The sequence below is a fragment of the Ovis aries genome, chromosome 7 (genome assembly GCF_016772045.2).
Source record: "Ovis aries strain OAR_USU_Benz2616 breed Rambouillet chromosome 7, ARS-UI_Ramb_v3.0, whole genome shotgun sequence".
NCBI classification, from domain to species: domain Eukaryota; kingdom Metazoa; phylum Chordata; class Mammalia; order Artiodactyla; family Bovidae; genus Ovis; species Ovis aries.
In genome coordinates, this window is record NC_056060.1 from 79552269 (window position 1) to 79570240 (window position 17972).

Sequence of the window (17972 nt, forward strand, 5' to 3'; positions counted from 1 at the left end):
CCTGGACCACCAGGCTCCTCTGTCTGTGGGATTTTCCAGGCAAGATTACTGGAGTAATTTACCATTTCCTTCTCCAGGGGATCTTCCTGACCTAGGGATTGAATCCGCTTCTCTGCATCTCCTACATTGCAAGCAGATTCTTTACTGCTGAGCCGCTAGGGAAGCCTATACACTAGTATTACCTTTGGAATAAATACATTTTTCTGTGTTTGTCTGACATTTGTGTTATAATCCACAGGTTTTTTTTTTAAGTTTACAAAATTAAAAAAATAAAAGGCAAGTAAAGTGACTTGAGTCAAAAGAACAGAATTCTTCCTTCAGTTTTCAAGTCCAGTGTCCCATTTCAAGATCACGGTGTTTCTTTACCTTCTCCTCTTTTAAAAAGGAGCTTTATGGAGATGTAATTTGCTTCCCTGGTGGCTCAGCAGTGAAGACTCCACCTGCCAATGCAGGAGACGCAGATTCAATCCCTGGGTTGAGAAGATCCTAGAGGGGAAGTGGCAGCCCAGTCCAGTGTTCTTGCCTGGGAAATCCCATGGACAGAGGAGACTGGTGGACTACAGTCCATGGGGTCACAAAGGGGTCAGGGACGACATAGCAGCTAAACAATGAATGTACGTGCCATACGGTGTGCCCGCTGGAAGTGTCCAGGCAGGGTACGTCCACAGGTACGTGCAGCCCCTGTTCTTCCACTTTCCTGGCTTAGCTGTGCTGAGCCAGTGGCTTTATTTCTGAGTCTCGAGCTTCCTAGGTTTTGCACAGGACCAGAGGGCCAGGTGCCTGTATACCCAGAGGTTAGTAACATAGTCTCTGGAAGCAGGTAGAATAGATGCACATCCTAGTTTCTCCCTTACCAACTGTGTGCCTGGGCAGGTTACTTAACTCCCCGGAGCTTCATCCGCATTCTTGGTGAAGGACTCAGGTGAGGATGTGGTAGGATGAAGTGTATAAAGCCCTTAGTGCCGTACCTAGTACATAGTAAGCCCTCAGAAATGGTTGGTGTCGTTGGTATTGTGATACCCACTCATGTGCATATTCTGATTCTTCCTTTGTCCTTTTCTTCTCCGGATGCAGGCGTGACCAGGGGGTATCCGGGGACCAGGTCTCCATCATGGTGGACGGAGTCCAGGTTGCGCTCCCGTCATACGAGGAGGCTGTATATGGCAGTTCTGGTCACTGCGTGCCGCCAGCGGACCCCAGAGTGCAGATTGTGCTGTCAGAAGGATCTGGGCCCAGCGGGAGGAGCGGACCGAGGGAACCGCACCTGCAGGACCAGGGGGCCTGTTCTTCTGCAGGCAGTGAGGAAGAGGCCCCAGGCCAGTCTGGACTCTGTGAAGCCTGGGGCTCTCGGGGCTCAGAGACTGTGATGGTGCACCAGGCAACCACCTCTTCCTGGGTGGCCGGCTCAGGGAACAGCCGAGTGGCACACAAAGAAGCCCCAGATTCAGAGAACAGTGACATACAAAGCCTCACGTCAGAGGACTACAGAGATGGTAGGTGGTTTGTGCTGGTGCCCAGGGCCCTTGCTGGGAGTGAGGAAGGATAGTGAGCCTTTCTAATCATTGGTGTGCCTGGGGGCAAAGAAGGATAATACCTAGGGGATTATCGTACAAAATAGGATTTTACCCTAGGTGGGCCTTTGGGCTCTGTATTGGGAGACTTTTTGCTATTGTCTGTGAGTCTTATTAGGTTTGGAGTCTCCCGAAACTATTCATGGCCTCAGGGAAATGCTAAATCACGGGGTAGACAGCCAATTGGAGGTAGAAGTGGGGCCTGTCCTCTTGTTCTAATTTTTATGTTCATGAAAGGACAGGAATGACAAGGAGATGTGGGGTCTTAGAAAAACCGGAGCCTGTCTCTCTCCCAGAGCATTCTGCTGCTTCCTTTTAAATAAGAGCCTGTCACCTCCTGTGCTGTTTGGTTTTCTTGTACTACCTCAGGTCAGACCTCACGGTGATCCTGAGAAGTAGGTATTTTTACCAACGCCTTTTTACAGATAGGGAAGCTGAGGCTCCAAGAGGGTAAGTCTTGGTAAATGGCTGAGTTGGGATTTGAAGCCAGATGGATCTGTTCCCATGCCTGTATCATAATCCGTGGTGCCATACTGCCTCCCAGATAACTCTGGGGCCTTTGTGGTAAAGCCGTCAGAGGATGAAATTGCTGCCTCCAATACCTCTGCCTTTACCGGAGCCTGGAGCGTCAAACACTGGGATTGATTCTTGTCACTTTAAAAACCATCTTTACATGAAATCCCACTGTGGTTCAGGATGCAGAATAAACCTAGATGTGTCCCTTTAGAAAGTCAGGACTTCCATGCTCACCAATCCCGCTCCCCCCGCCCCCACCAACCCCTCTGCCAAAAGTGTTTTAGAGCTCTCTCCTTCCTGCGAGACCTGGGCACAGTTAGTGTCTAAGGTTTAGAATATCTGAGAGCCAAGAAGTTGGAAATTTTTAAGTGCAGATCAGGTTTAGGGTTTCCTGAGTATCAGCAGTATGCCTCCTCTATTTTCTTGGTGGGATGTAGAGCTAGGAAGGGGCCATTAAATACTTGGGCCAGATTTGAAGTTGAAAGCCAGTGGCCCCCAGGGCAGCCAGCTGTGCCTTCTGTGTGCACATACTGAGGTAGACCTCAGCCCTTGTCCTTCCTAAAGAGCCCTGGGGCGCCAGCTCTTCTCCCTTCTCCTCCTTATCCCCTGGCTTTGTTCCACATGTTGAACTAGCATTATTCAGACAGAGCCCATCTTGTGCCTGGTGTTGGATTAGGTTTCAGGTGCGATGGAAAGAACCACGAAACATGCTGTCTGCATGCATGGACTGTCAGTCAGCTGGGAAGATGGGGCATACACCTGAGAAAAAAAATGGAACCTAAATGGTAGGGTCCCTGTCAGAATGTTGTTGTTCGGTGGCTGTCGTGTCCGACTCTTTGCCACCCCATGGACTACAGCATGCCAGGGTCCTCTGTCTTCCATATCTCCCAGAGTTTGCTCAAATTCATGTCAGTTGAATAGGTATGTCAGAATGAGGGGTGCGTAAAACCAGACACATAGGTTATTGAGTTGGTTGCAGGCTAAGCCCAAGTTATCCAGGGCAGATAGTTCTGAAGGAAGCCAGGCCCTTCAGATGTCAGTCTAACCCAGGTGACGTGTGAGGTGACTTGAGACCCAGAGAGGGGGATTGATTTACTCAGAATCACACAGCTGGAGGATGGCTTTAAGAAGAAGGTGAGACTTAACCAGGGCTCAGTAGCCTCATAAGATGAGAATAAGGGTAGAAAGAGAAGCGACTAAACCATCAGCATCAAAGCAGAGAAGAGGGTGCAGGGTGGCAGGACCAGAAAAGGTCTGAATACCGGACTGACTGTTCAGGTTTTCTCACACAGACAGACGGAGAGATGAGCAGGGAAGGCCTGGAGAAGGGGTGAGGGGTTTAGAGGGCCCCTGCAGCAGGGTGAGCTGCGCTGCCGTTGCCCACACGGGTAACCACTCTGCTTTCCGTCTTCCTCTGCCTGCAGATATCCCACTGTTGAAAGAAGCATGAGGGCTGCCACAGCTCCTCTCCTCTCTGCCCTTCCTCTTCTTCCTGTGCGTTTGAGCACCATGTCCTCCAGCCACCCTGCCCAGAGACCCGAGCTGCCCACCTGTGTGTCTGTATCTCCGCACCTCCGAGGGCCCGCAGGCCCACTTCACTGGAAAGTCTGGGAAGAGTCTCGCCGACTGCCTGCTGGACGACTGGAGGAGCCGGCTCCCTGCCCAGCCCAGCCTTCCCACCTGTGTCAGGGGCGTGAACTGAGCGTGCTGGGTTGAACCCACCCCTCCCCAGAGCCCTGTGGTCCCCCCGACCAGCTCTTGGGTGGTAGCCCTGGCTCATGTGGCCCGGGTACGCCGTGCTTGCTTGTGCCTTCCTTCTGCCCCATCCGGTTCCCCCGTCACGCAGGCTTCATGGCTGCGCTGCTGCCCCCCATGGGGGCCAGGCCTGGGTCTGGCCCGTTTGCTTTGGAGGCTGGCACCACTGCCCTTAGCAGGAGCAGATCCAAAAGTGGCTTCAGCTGGGGCCAGAGTGTGGGGCTCTGGGCCTGCCGTTGGCTGACAGCGATGGCGTGCTGCCTCGACTGAGGATGGAGGCTGTGAAAAGTCACCCCGCAGCCATCCTCACGCCCAGCTGTCTAGCTCAGAGGTGGTGGCTCCTGGCCCTGGTGAGTTTCTGAGAAGCGTCCAGAAGATCCCAAGGGAGGGGAGGAAGGTGGCTGTTAATGATTTGTCTTCCTAATATGCAAGTCCTTGCTTCCTACTTCCAGCATCTGGCCTTCCTGGCCTCATTTTTTTTTCTCTTTCCCTGGAGCCTAAGGGGAAGGTGCCTGCTGCCTCCTGGGTGTGACGCCACGCGGCCCTGGCTTCCTTGCCGGCCAAGGCCGGCAGCGTCCCCCATGGGACGTGAGAGTTCTGAGATGCCATGGGATGCCCCACTGGTCACTGGCAGTTGGGGCCCAGTGGCCTCGTCCTGGGTTCGTGGTGATGGGAGGGGGCCTGCGGGATACCGACCAAACCCCAGACGGCTGCAGGCAGCTCTGGCCCGGTCCTGAGTGTCCTCATCACCACAGTCATGTGCCTTAGTAACTGTGCCCGGGAAGCATGCTGCCGCTTGCTCGCTGCTGCTTCTCCTCCTCCTCCTGCCCTCCCCTGCTGCCTTCCACTCGTCACAGCTGACAGACGACCCCCCTGGAGGCATCAGCACACACCCCCACTCGGTGCACTTGCTGGTAGGGACGGTTTGGGAGCAGCCTGGCTCCAGGGCCCTGGTGTGGAAGGAGTGGCCGGGCCCTTGCTGGGGCCGCTCCCTCGGCCGGGCTGCTGCCTCTTCACGAGATGTGCTGTTGCTTTTGTTCCTGAAGCGCTGCCCCTCTGCTCCCCCCGAGCCTGAAAATACTCGAGCTCAGGGCGTTTTCACTTCCTGACCTAACAGGGTAGCTCCGGTGGCCTTGGAGAGGAGGGGAACGAAGGGCCTTCTCTCAGCCTCCCGCCCCCTCGCTCAACACTCGCACTTTATTCCCGCTCATCCTGGCCTCTCACCCCTGTAGTCTTCCTTCCTCTCAGGGAAGGGCAGCGCCTGCCAAGCGTCTCTCTTTCCTCCCTACCTGGCACCCACAGCCCTGGCCCGTAAGGAGGAGGTGCCCAAGGGAAAGTGCAGAACGGAGCAGGCCTGCCCTTGGCCTCCAAAGAGGCCATATCCAGAGATGCGCCTGCCAGCTGTCGCTGGCCCAGGGTCCATCTGGAGGGCAGGATCCCCACGACCCCAGTCACTTCAGCCCACACAGGTTCTGCTCCACCCGCAGTACCCTTGTCTTCCTCCAGAAGGGAGCAAGGCCCAGTGCGGGGGGGGGGAGGGGGGGTGCTTGGGGGTGCCTCCAGAGTCTCACTGCTGAGCCCACAGCTTTCGTTTCCCCATCTTCCAGCACCTGAACTCGAGTCTAGAATATTTTTTTAAACAGGGCTCTTACCCTTTTTTATAGAAGTACTCTGGGGGTTTTCCCCGTGAGATTGCACGTTTTGTTTGCGGTTTATCCAGCCACAGAGATGATCCGCCTGCCGCTTGAAAAAAATGAAAAAGCCTGCCTTCTGAACCCTTCTTTCACCTTGCCCGCCCACCCTGAGGGGATCGCAAGCCCAGACTTGCCACCTGGAAGGGAAGAGAGAAAAGTTGGGAGGCTCCCCTCCCCTGCTCCCCTGTCCTTGGCTTTGATGAGGCCTGCCTCCTGGAGGCCCCTGGCATGTGGGTACCGGGCCAGCCTCACCTCCCTGCTTACCCCTGTGACGGCTTCCCGCAGGCAGTTAGTTCTCGTCTCCCACATCAGCCATAAACTGCTGTTTCTAGAGCTTCTGGCCCTTGTCTCTTGTGAAGGATCAGGGCCTCCACGGCAGCCTTGGGGGGTGGGGTCTGGCTGAGAGACAAGGTGGTGTTGGGGGCCACCAGAGGGTCCTGGAGCAGTGGGGAAAGCTGCCGGGTTGGCTTCCCTGGGCTCACCTCTAGGGGAGCCCAGCAGAGAACTTGTACAGGAGGAACAGTCGGCACCAAAGGACTTTTAAGAAGCGTTTTTTTCTTTTTATTTGCATGCACAGTCTGACTCAGTGCAGGTTTTATATCTTGGTAACTTGCAGTCACATTCCAGTGACTTTCAAGGGCCAGTATATGGTGAAAAATCACTTAAAATTTCTAACCTTTTCAATGCCTTAGTTCAGCAGGTAGGCTCTGTCTTTTGCCATTTTTGAGTTTTGTGTGCTGTGTTCCCATTTCACTGGGTGTGAACTGTGAAATGGGCCAAGTCCTGGCCGTGAGTTCTTTTGGTTTTATAAGGCATTTCAACGTACATTCTCCCAACACTCCATTTGCAAACAGAACTTAACTCCTGTCCCATCCCCATTCTTCCTGCCCACCGCCTCCTCCCCTCCCCCAGCCGTGAAGCTTCATGGAGAAGCTGATGGCCAGACAAAGGTATACTTTTCCTGCTAAGTCAGTGGTGGCACAGGAACCCTAGCACTTGACCTTTCCCTTCCCACCCCTATGGAGCTCAAACCACTTGCTTCCCACATAACTGTCACTTCCATTCCCAGGGAGCATCCCTACATAGAGAATGGAAAATGCTGCAGACATTTCTAGATCCTTGCCTGTTTGTTTGGTTCCCTGCCCCGCCCCAGCTCCTTGAAAATACAGGGCCCAGAAGGGAAAGGATGCAGGCTTGACAGCTTCATTGCAGATGTGCTTGCTGAGGACAGAGTCCAGGAGCTTTGCTGAAGCCTGCCAGGGCTCCTGGCCTTCAGCACAAGGCCTGTTGTTACTGGAGTCTGGTGAGGGGCTCGGAGAGGATTTTGTGTGGCAGGTTTGTAGACCGAGTGGTAGAGTAGCCAGTTCCCTGGAGAGGGAAGGGCAGGCTCAGCTTTCCTGGGAAGCAACCCCTCTTAACCGCCAGTTGAAAATCTAGTAGAATTTTGAACGAGAACCCCAAGGTTGAGCCCTGTGCTAGGAGCTGGGGGGATGCGCCTGGGCAAAGCACTTGGGTCACCAGGTGGGGAGAAGAGAGGGTTGAGGGTGGCCTGGCGGCTCATCACGCCACTGTGGAGTCTCAGCAGTGGTTTCACATGACGCACGCATTGTTGACTGTGCAGGATGTCACTCAGTCAGTTTGGGTTTGCTTTATTTTATTTTATATATATATTTTTTGGTATCCTGTACATTGCAGTGGGTGTGAAGATAGTATTTTAATATTTGTACAAAGTTTAATTTAATTTTAATTGTTCTCTGTATATAACTGCATTTCTAAATAATAATAATAAAAAAAAAGTTCTTTTGAAGGCAGTTGTGAGAGATGTGATCCTTCCAGAAAGTTTTTGCAGAAGCCCTCCCGGGGCAGAAACTCATGAAGGGGATGCAAACACCAGCTCTGAGGGGGAGAGGTGCCTGATAAGAGGAGACGGGACAGGGAGGTGGTCTGTGGAACAAGGAAGGGAGACCACAAGCACAAGTGAAAACACACCAGTCCTCTTTTTAGAACTCTCAGCGTGCCAACCACTGTGCCCAGGCCAGGATTCAGCAGTGAGTAAGATGGTGAGTTGGGGGCCTTCATGGAATTCCTGACATGTCAGGAAGGAAGACAGAGCGGCATCCAGTGATGGCTGTGGTGACGGAAGTTATGTTGAGGGGACAGTCAGGAAAACCTTATGGATGAAATGCCATGTAACTGAGAAGAGAGAAGCCAGAACCATGAGACTGAGGGGCAGGACCCAGCGTCTGTGTGGGCAACAGAGAAGCACTTGCAGTTTGAGAAACCAAAAGGAGTCTAGGGCCGCTGCAGGGGGCTGAGGGCAGAGGGCTCAGGGACCGCTGGAGGAGGCAGACAGAGGCTAATGGTAGGAAACCCTTGCCAGCCACGCTGGGACATTTCACTTCTTCCTAAGGGCAACAGGAAGTGCCCTCATGGTTTTCATTAATAGAATGACTTAGCTCCACTTTGTTTTCGGAAGCTCTCTCTGTCTCTTAAGAAGAATGAATTTACGGGTATAAAAACATACATAAGAGAGAGACCATGTAAGAAGTTGTTGGTCCTGTGGGGAATAAGGTAGTTTGAGCAGCTAGGTGAACAGCAACACCGTTCTCTGAGGGGGAGAGGAAGTGCTGGAGCCTAGAGCTGAAAGAGCAGAAGGTGTAGAGGTGAAAAGAGGTCATTGCCAGGTAGGAGAGGCCAACAGTACCCAACAGGTAGTAAGGGTATGAGTAGAAAGACGTACCAGGTACTTTGGGATAAAAATTCAGGCCACCCTTAGGTTTGTCCCCCTGGGAAATGGTCAGGATGTGTTTACACACAGTCATGTGGAAAACCATTCTAGGGGTATCTGTGCCAACACCCAGTCTCAAGCTCAGAACACCCATCTTCAGTAGGCTCTGCCCAAGCAACACTGCCATAACTGCAAGGGGGTGGAGAGAGGAGTGTTCCAGCTTTGAAGAGTGATGGTGATAGTGAAAGGCACTCAGTTGTGTCCAACTCTTTGCGACCCCGTGGACTGCAGCCCGCTAGGCTCCTCTGTCCATGGAATTCTCCCAGCAAGAAGAATGGAGTGGGTTGCTATTCCCTTCTCCAGGGGACCTTCCCAACCCAGAGATGGAACTCAGGTCTCCTGCATTGCAGGAAGATTCTTCACCATCTGAGCCACCAGGGAAGCCTGATGGTGGTAATGGTTGGTCCTTAAAAAGCACTTATTCTTCACCAGGCAGGGTTCTAAGTGTTCCATTTGTACCAGCTCGTGGAGCCCACGCAGCAGCTCTACATGGCAGGTATCAATAGCTTCCCTGCCCAGAGCCCTGAATCACATAGAATGGAAGTGAGGCCTAAAGAGGTGAACTGACTTCCCCAAGATGGAGCCAGAATTGAATTCAAACCCAGATGGCCCTGAAGGAGTGATCCCCTCCCCGGCCCACTTCCCACCCCACCAGATTCTGCCTGCCTCTCAAGGCCCTCATCCCCTTCCTACTGCCTTTCAGAGTCTCTGTTCTCAGCAGTGAGCTTCAGACAGAGGAAGAACTCTTCAATTTCAGAGCAGGGAAATGGCATACTGTCATGAGGATAATGAGGTACCCTCATCTCAGAGGATTGGGATGTGCCCTTCATGGCGTTGAGGGAAGAGGCATTTAAGCTATGCAGAATGTGATGAGAAATAAATTCACCAAGCAGCAAAAGTTGTTCCTCCAGGAGGAAAAAAAAAACAGAAAGACAAGACCGCTTGTTTCAATGAGAGATAAGTCATCTCTCTCTTTGGAATATAGGGGAGAAGCATATCCCATCAGGTAAGGAATGCTGGGGAAGGGAGTTTTGTCAAAACGGGGTCAGCCACAGGTTGGCAGCCTTTCTCTTGATGACAGGTGAGGGGAACAAAAGAAACAGCCCACAAAACCTGCAGAACTGCTGGGGGAAGGGCTGTCTTTGAAGTGATTGGCCCAGATTGGAAAGGAGATGGAAGGGGAGAAAAGAAATTTCCTACCCTGCTACTGAACCCCCATTTCCCAATTTGGAAAGCTGAGACTACTAGACAAGGACAAAAGTAACAATCTCCAGGGCAGGGCTTTCTCAGACTACTTAAAACATCTTTAAATATGCCAAAGTAACACATACTCATTTCAGAAAATTTAGGAAAAAAATTAAAATCACCCATAATTCCACCTTCTACTGACAATGTTCTAATCGTAAGATTTCATTGATACCATTTTTAACGGTTGCATAGACTTTATCATATTGGTAATCTGGACTTGTAGATTGTCAAACGTTTTTTAAAATTCTTATAACCAATGGTTTGATAGTATTTTAAATTACTTCTTTGGCATAAACTGCTGGAAATGGAATTGCAAGATCAGAAGAAGCACATTTTAGAGGCTTTTGATACAGTTCAAATTGCCCACGAAGAAAGTTACTCCAAATTACAATCTCATAGGCAGTGTTCATTTTCCCAGCAACCTCACCAGCCAGCATGGGTTATTTTGTCCTTGTTTTTTAATTTATTGGCTGCACTGGATCTTCATTGCTGCACAGGGACTTTCTCTAGTTGCCACTAGCAGGGGCTCCTCTGTAGTTGTGGGGCTCAGGCTTCTCATTGCAGCGGCTTCTCGTTTCTGTTGCGGAGCATGGGCCCTAGGGCACGTGGGCTCAGTAGTTGTGGCACAGGGGTTTAGTTGCCCCTAGGCCTGTTGGATCTTCCCAGACGAGGGATCAAAACCATGTCCCTTGTATTGGCAGGAGGTGGTCACTGGACCACCAGGGAAGTCCCTTTTTAAAAAAATAAGCCAGTTGAGAGAAAATGGCATTTTGATCTACAGTTGTTTCATTATTTATGAAGTTGAATTTTAAAATCAATTGAAAACTGTCCAAGTTTGAGGTCCAAGGCATCCAGGTTTGGGAGAGAGAGAGAAGTTCCTGAGGCAAGAAATGAATCTGTACCTGGGTAGACACGGCACATTCCCATGACGACAGGCCCAGATTGTTGCTCTAAGCTCTGTGGAGGTAAGAGAGAGCATCACAGGGCTTGGGGACTGTCCCATCCCACACCCAGAGGTGAACAGCTGTTTGGCATTTCAGATTTCCCATGATGCCCCTGGGCCACCAGAAAAGGAAATTTCATAACATAGGAATGTCCTGAACAGCCCGTCTGGGGTAACTTGAACTGTTCCCGAGCCTGGGGTGGCTGACGACTCTCAACTTGGCAGAAAACTGCGGAGGCTTTGCAAGTGTGGACTTCCCCACCGTGGAGCTCCCTGGGGAAGCGGGTTGTCCAGCCTCCAGCAAAAGGCAGCATGCTTGCGGGTTCAGCCTGCTGACCTGGGCTGAGCATCTAAGGTGATCTCGGGTGTGTGAAGGAAGGACTTCGGCTCCACACACACCAAGGATGGGGGCTGCTGCTGTGACTTACTAGGGTGGTCTCAAAGCCCTTGAACATGGAGCTCTGAAGACTTTTACAGAATTTGGTGCTGTCGCCCTTTTATGGGATGGCTATTCCCACTCCTGCTCTGGTCATTCATTCATTTGCCAATTTACTCAACAGTTGTTGTTGTTGTTGTTTTAAAGCTTCCCTGGTGGCTCAGATGGTAAAGCATTTGCCTGCAATGTGGAAGTCCCAGGTTCGATCTCTGGGTTGGGAAGATTCCCTGGAGAAGGAAATGGCAACGCACTCCAGTATTCTTGCCTGGAAAATCCCATGGATAGAGGAGCCTGGTAGGCTACAGTTCATGGGGTCACAAAGAGTCGGACACCACTGAGCAACTTCACTTTCACTTTCTTTCGTTGTTTCTGTTTTATTTTAGAGTTAGCTTTACGCAAAATCTAGGTCCCAGGAGTACAGCAGTGAGTAAGAGTCAGTCTTTGTCCTCAAGGAGTTTGCAGACTGATAGGGGAGAAAGAGATTAAACAGCTGCCTAAAATTTAAGGCAGAACTTAAAGGAAGCTATTGGAGCACCTGCAAAGCGCCTGGGGAGTAAAGAGTAAAGAGTTCATTTCTTGGGGGACAAGCAAAGATTCCCCAGGGAAGGTGCCATTTGCTTTGCATCATAAGGGATGAATTTTGTTTTAATACTCTAGGTAGGAGAGTAAGTCAGCAAGGAGCTGTAGGATGGGGAGTGCGCAGAAGTGGTTCCTTCGGGCTGTGTCTATGTGCGTGTGTATGCTCATTCAGTCGTGTCCTACTCTTTGCGACCCAATGGACTGCATCCCACCAGGCTTCTCTGTCCATGGAATTTTCCAGTCAAGAATACTGGGATGAATTGCCATTTCCTACTCCAGGGATCAAACCTGAGTTTCCTATATCTCGCGCATTGGCAGGCAGATTCTTTACCCCTGAGCCACATAGAAAGCCTATTCAGGCTACAGAGACCTATAGGAGCAAAGCACCAGCATATAAGATGAGGAAGCATCTAAAGTTGCCACTTCTGCAGGTTAATTTAAAAAGGTCAGTATGAGCAATTTCAACCTAAAACTTAAGATCTGCCAAAATTATAAATGCCTTTCTCCTCTGGGCTGATTAAACTTTAGTTACTTTAATCACAAGAAAGAAATCCAGGATACCCATATACAAGAGTCTGAGACTTCCTGTCCCAGAGTCTGTTTCCTACAAAAACAGAGCACTTGGTGCCAACCTGCCAGCTCCTGCTCCTGCCTGCAGGGGGCGTCTTCAGAGAAAGCGCGAACGGGTCCAAGTCTCCAGTACAGGGCCAATTCACTAGCTCTTTGGGGACAGAAGGGACACCCAGGGCTTGCAACCAAGTTTCTGCCAGCAGCAGCCAGGCAGCCATTTCAATGTTAAGAGGTATTTTTGTCCTTTCTGTCATTTCCTTAAGGCAGAATTAAGGGACAGTGGTTACATCCAACTATAATACTCTTTCCTCATCACCTTTCTTTTTCATTAGAAACATTGGAAAATAAGCTCTCTTATAATGAGTGATACATGTTAAAACATCAGAAGTAATATTTTTTTCACCCATCAGTTTGGCAAAAGGGAAAGCTTAAAAATATCTAGTGGGAATGTAAATTGGTACATTCTCTATGGAGAGTAACTAGGAGACAACCATCAAATTACAATGCAGTTTCTCTTCCCTTATTTACTGAACAATTCAATTCTAATACCATAAAGTGGGAGCAGAATTACACAATCAGAAAAGGAAACAGAACGAGCACAATGAACCCTGCAACGTCAGATTGGAACGGTAAGATTTCATGGTTTCAATCTATATAAATACAGAAATATAAATAAACTAATGCATGTATGCAGGTACACACACACACACACACACAAGCTAGATATTCCCAAGCTCTTTCCAGAGGATTTGGGATCAGTGATACTTCAACAGCAGTGAGCACACCTAAAGTTTGGATCTTGGCTTTTAAAGACTGTTTGCCACTAAAAGGAACCTGGGCTCCTTGGAGAAATTGCTGGGGTCTAGCCTCGGTGGATCCAGGGTAATTCGAAGTGGGGACGGAATAGGCGTCCTAGGAAAAATCTTATTTAATTACAGATATATATAGAGAGAGATTAGAAACGGATAGTGTAGTAGGAAATATTAGTGGAGAAAAAGAGGCTGAATAACTTGGTTTACGTGGGATACCAATAAAATTCCAAGACAAGGAATTTGCACCATCTACGTTGGGCCACCGGCACCACTTGAGTATTGGAAGGTGCCCCTCCTTGGGCTCCTTCTCCCGTGGAACTTAAAAGCCGGGGCAAGTAAGTAGACATGGCGAGCACCCACACTCCAGATGGGAATTCAGCCAGAAAAACGGGGAGCAAGAAAGAAACGACACGGGGAAATCAGTCTTTCCAGAAACTGATCCCATTTCTTTATTTTTTAGGTTTGCTTATATACCCTTTGTTACACATAGAGACAAATGAAAATTTTAAAGTCACGCAGGGGTCAGCAGTCCTCACCTTTATCAAAATCAGGTGCTTCACATAAACGTAAAAAAAAAAGGTCTTTGGGGTTTTACATCGTCTTCTGGCAATGAGGCCTGCTGACATTTTATGATCCTTTTTTCTGATAACCAAAAAACTTATTTTTTCCAAGGGTGTTTCTTCTTAAACCAGGTGCCACCCTCTGAAGGTACCAGATAAAGTTGCATTCCTATAGGGTGAGGGTATAGTGGGTTACAACTAAGAAAGGAACTTATTTAACCTAAGGTTAACATGATTAATCTTAAAGGTTAATACTTATTTCTCCTATATGCTAGTTATATTCATTATGAGGGCAGGGACTATGGAGATTTAGCAGCAAACATCAGCCCAACAAATGAAAAACCCTTCACCAATGTTCCCCTTAAGTCTATTTAGTCTTAAGATAGTGATAAAATTACATTTTTGCATAACAAGGACACAGTGATTTATAACAAAGTACAGTGATCTATAACAAAAGAGAAAATTCATTAACTCAAAAAGTCTAGTATTGCTAACATCAAAAACTACTATATTTCCTTTTCTATATTCCAAATACATTGATTAATATATTCCCAGGTGCTTAAGGATATGGAGGCCTGGCAGCAATCATTGACTCAACAATGAGAAAAGCCCTATGCTAATTAAGACTTTCAAGATACTCCAAACTCTCTGTGCTGTTTATGGTTGAGAGGTTGTCACACAAGCTAGTCTGTCAGCAGAGAGGTTTAAGTTGAAACACTCTTGTCACGCCCAGGAATTTTTATTGACTTGGAGCTGTAAGTTAACTCCTTCCCCGAGAGAGGTAATGGGGGTCAGCCCCCCGTCAAGTCAGAGGTATAGGTGAGAGCATGAAACAGTAAAGTAGGTAGACTCTGGTTTTGGGGGTAGATGCTCAGGAACAGGGGGTTTCCTGAGGCTCAATCCGCCTTTGCGTATGCCAAAGCCGCCTTCCTCATGACCTTTGCCATGGGCGGAGTTCCTCACGCTGGCTCCAGGCAAGAAATGACTGATTCCAGAGCCCCAGCAGGAAGATTACTAGATGAACTTGCAATATTTTGTTGTATCAGAAAGTTTAAAAAGAAAGTGCTAAGAAAATGATGGGTACATGTCCAAAGTACTCCCATTTGCAAGGGTATCTACTGACCAAATCAGGAGCGACATGAGCATCAAAATAATGAGAATAGATTTTACTCCATTGCATAAAATGGGAGGCCACAAATCCATATAGGTAAACGGAAATCCATATAGGGAAATGGTAGATATTACTTCATTCAGGGGGACAAATCAAAAATCATGTACCACCTGACAGAATGCATCACGTCCAGACACGTCCACCAAAACTCAACCTAAATCTAATCATGAAAAAATGATACAAACCCAGACAGTGATTTTTTTTTACAAAAACTGGCATATAGTCCTCAAAATGCCAAAAATCACTGAGAAATGCAAGGCGTGATTCTGAATTGAATCCTTTGACATAAAAGACGTTATTGGGACAACTGGTGAAACTTGAGTCCAGTGTGAGGATTAGATGGTAGTAATGTATCTGTGTTAATTTCTTGTTCTGTTGGTTATACTGAGGTTATTCAGGGCCATATCCTTGTTCATAGGGAACACATGTTAAAGGGGATCCAACAACATACTCCCCCAAATGATTCAGGAAACTTTTTATAAATTTGTTTCTAAATAAAATTATTTACTTAAAAAATATTACAATGTACTCTTTGACCAAGAAATTCTCCTTTCAGGAATTTTTTTCTGAAAGATGTTCTTGCATAAAATATCAAATGTATACAAGCTGTTCATTGCAGTTGTCTAATCACTGCAGATGGTGACTGCAGCCATGAAATTAAAAGATGCTTACTCCTTGGAAGGAAAGTTATGACCAACCTAGATAGTATATTCAAAAGCAGAGACATTACTTTGTCAACAAAGGTCCGTCTAGTCAAGGCTATGGTTTTTCCTGTGGTCATGTATGGATGTGAGAGTTGGAGTGTGAAGAAAGCTGAGCGCCGAAGAATTGATGCCTTTGAACTGTGGTGTTGGAGAAGACTCTTGGGAGTCCCTTGGACTGTAAGGAGATCCAACCAGTCCATCCTAAAGGAAATCAGTCCTGGGTGTTCATTGGAAGGACTGGTGTTGAAGCTGAAACTCCAGTACTTTGGCCACCTCATGAGACGAGTTGACTCATTGGAAAAGACCCTGATGCTGGGAGGGATTAGGGCCAGGAGGAGAAGGGGACGACAGAGGATGAGGTGACTCGATGGACATGAGTTTGAGTGAACTCTGGGAGTTGGTGATGGACAGGGAGGCCTAGCGTGCTGCGATTCATGGGGTCGCAAAGAATCGGACACGACTGAGCGACTGAACTGAACTGAACTAAACAAAGCCAAAACTTCAAAATAACCTAAATGATCATCAACACAGGCTAAATACATATGATACATCAAACATTAAATGAACAAGGTGGGGAAGGCAGGGGAAGAGAATAAAACAGCTCTGGACTATTCTTCAGGATACATTGTTGTAAACAAAACAAAACAAAACAAAACAAAAAAACAGGCACAGAAGAGGGTGCTGGAACACTATCATTTGTATACCCGCCCCCCCCCACCGCCGCCCCCAAGAAGAAAGATCTTTTAAATGTGTCAATGTGCAGCCTTTTCTCTGCACAGAGAATCACTCCAGATACATTATTCCTTAAAAAAGCAAAATGCCTGATAACGAGGCACACAGAAAATATTCTCAGAGAATGATGAAAATGTATCTGATCTTTTCATTTGTTACAAATCAGTAATCTGCCTTCTGGGAAGGGACACACAGCTCCCCAAAGAGCTTTGCTTAAGAACTAATAAACCATATTCATTGCCTATTATTTCCATCTGCCTTTCTGGAGAAAATAAAACTATTTACTAGAATCTTTAGTGTTATGAACTGAATTGGTCATAACACCCACCCCCAGCCCCCCGACCAAATGCATATGTTGAAGTCTTAATTTCAAATATCTTGGAATGTGACTGAAATTGGAGACAGCATCTTTAAAAGCGTAAGTAGGTTAAAATGAGGTCATTAGAGTCATAATCCTGTATGACTGGTGTCCTTATAAGAAGAGGGAATTTGAATACATATATACAGAAGGAAGAGGGCTTCCCTGATGGCTCAGTGGTAAAGAATCTGCGTGCCAATGCAGGAGACGTAAGAGATGCGAATTCGATCCCTGGATTAGGAAGATGCCCTGGAGGGCAACCCACTCCAGTGTTCTTGCCTGGAGAATTCCATGGACAGAGGAGCCTGATGGGCTGCAGTCCATGGGATTGCAAAGAGTCAGACACGACTGAGCAACTAACTTTCCCTTTCCCTTAGGCAAGTGGGAGCCATCAGAGGATTCTGGAGAGCAGGAGAGGCTCTGAGTATATTAGAAAAGAACTTGGTGGGCAATGAATCAGAATCGAAACCCACCCAGGAGACTACTGCAAGCACCCTGGGAGGGAAGGAAAACTCAGCCGTCAGATGATTAGAAGTTGTGGAGAAATGAGATCATTGCCCAAGATGGTTCAGGTTAAGAGATCTGAGGTTTGTGTGGCTGACTGTACTGGGTGGAGAGGAATAAGAGACAGAAAGGTTGAAATGACAGTACAGGTGACCCTGGAGTAACGTGGCTGTGAACTGCACTTGTCCACTGATACACGGATATTTTTCTGTTGTAAATACTAGGAGCAGACTCATTGGAAAAGACCTTGATGCTGGGAAAGAGTGAGGGCAGAAGGAGAAGGGAATGATAGAGGATAAGAGAATTGGATGGCATCATCGATTCAATGGAGGTGAGTTTGAACAAGCTCTGGAAGACGGTAAAGGATAGGGAAGACTGGCACGCTGCAGTCCATGGGGTGGCAAAGAATTGGATATGACTTAGAGACTAAACAACAACAAATACTATAGTAAAGAGCACAGAAGGACTGATGCTGAAGCTGAATCTTCAACACTTCGACCACCTGATGCGATGAGCTGGCTCATTGGAAAAGACCCTGATGCTGGGAAAGATTGGAGGCAGAAGAAGGGGACGACAGAGGATGAGATGGTTGGATGGCATCGCCGATCCAACATGTCAATGGACGTGTGTTGGAGCAAATTCCGGGAGATGGTGAAGGACAGGGAAGTCCGGCGTGCTGCAGTCCACGGGGTTGCGAAGAGTCGGACACGAATAAGCGACTGAACAACAACAAATAGAACAGGATCTGAGGTTGGCTGAATTCACACATGGGGAACCTTGGATATGGAGGGCAGACTGTAAAATTATGCTCAGATTTTCCACTTCTGAGCGTGGGCACCTCTAACCTCCATGTTGTTGTAGAGTCAACCTCATATCTCTATGGTAAGGAGGAGAAAAAAGAGGAAGGACAGAGAAATACACAAAGGGAGTATTGGAAAGAGAGTGTGTAGGGAGTCTTGCAGAGGGTTCAGGAGTGAGAGGCTGAGGGTCCCGTACTCAGGGAAGGGTCATCACACTTATTCAGGGAAGGG

At 48.3% G+C, this 17972-nt stretch overlaps 1 protein-coding gene across 19 annotated transcripts in view; it reads left to right on the plus strand.

Moving 5' to 3' along the window:
- SUSD6 (sushi domain containing 6) overlaps positions 1–7343 on the plus strand; it is a 97981-nt gene extending 90638 nt beyond the window's left edge. For all 19 annotated transcript variants that reach the window (XM_042252680.1, XM_042252686.1, XM_042252687.1 and 16 more), the window contains 2 exons: positions 1075–1493; positions 3512–7343. In XM_042252680.1, coding sequence (XP_042108614.1) covers positions 1075–1493; positions 3512–3537 — 445 coding nt within the window. In that variant the 3' untranslated portion in view covers positions 3538–7343. The remainder of the gene's footprint in view (positions 1–1074; positions 1494–3511) is intronic.
- Positions 7344–17972: the final 10629 nt, after the last annotated feature.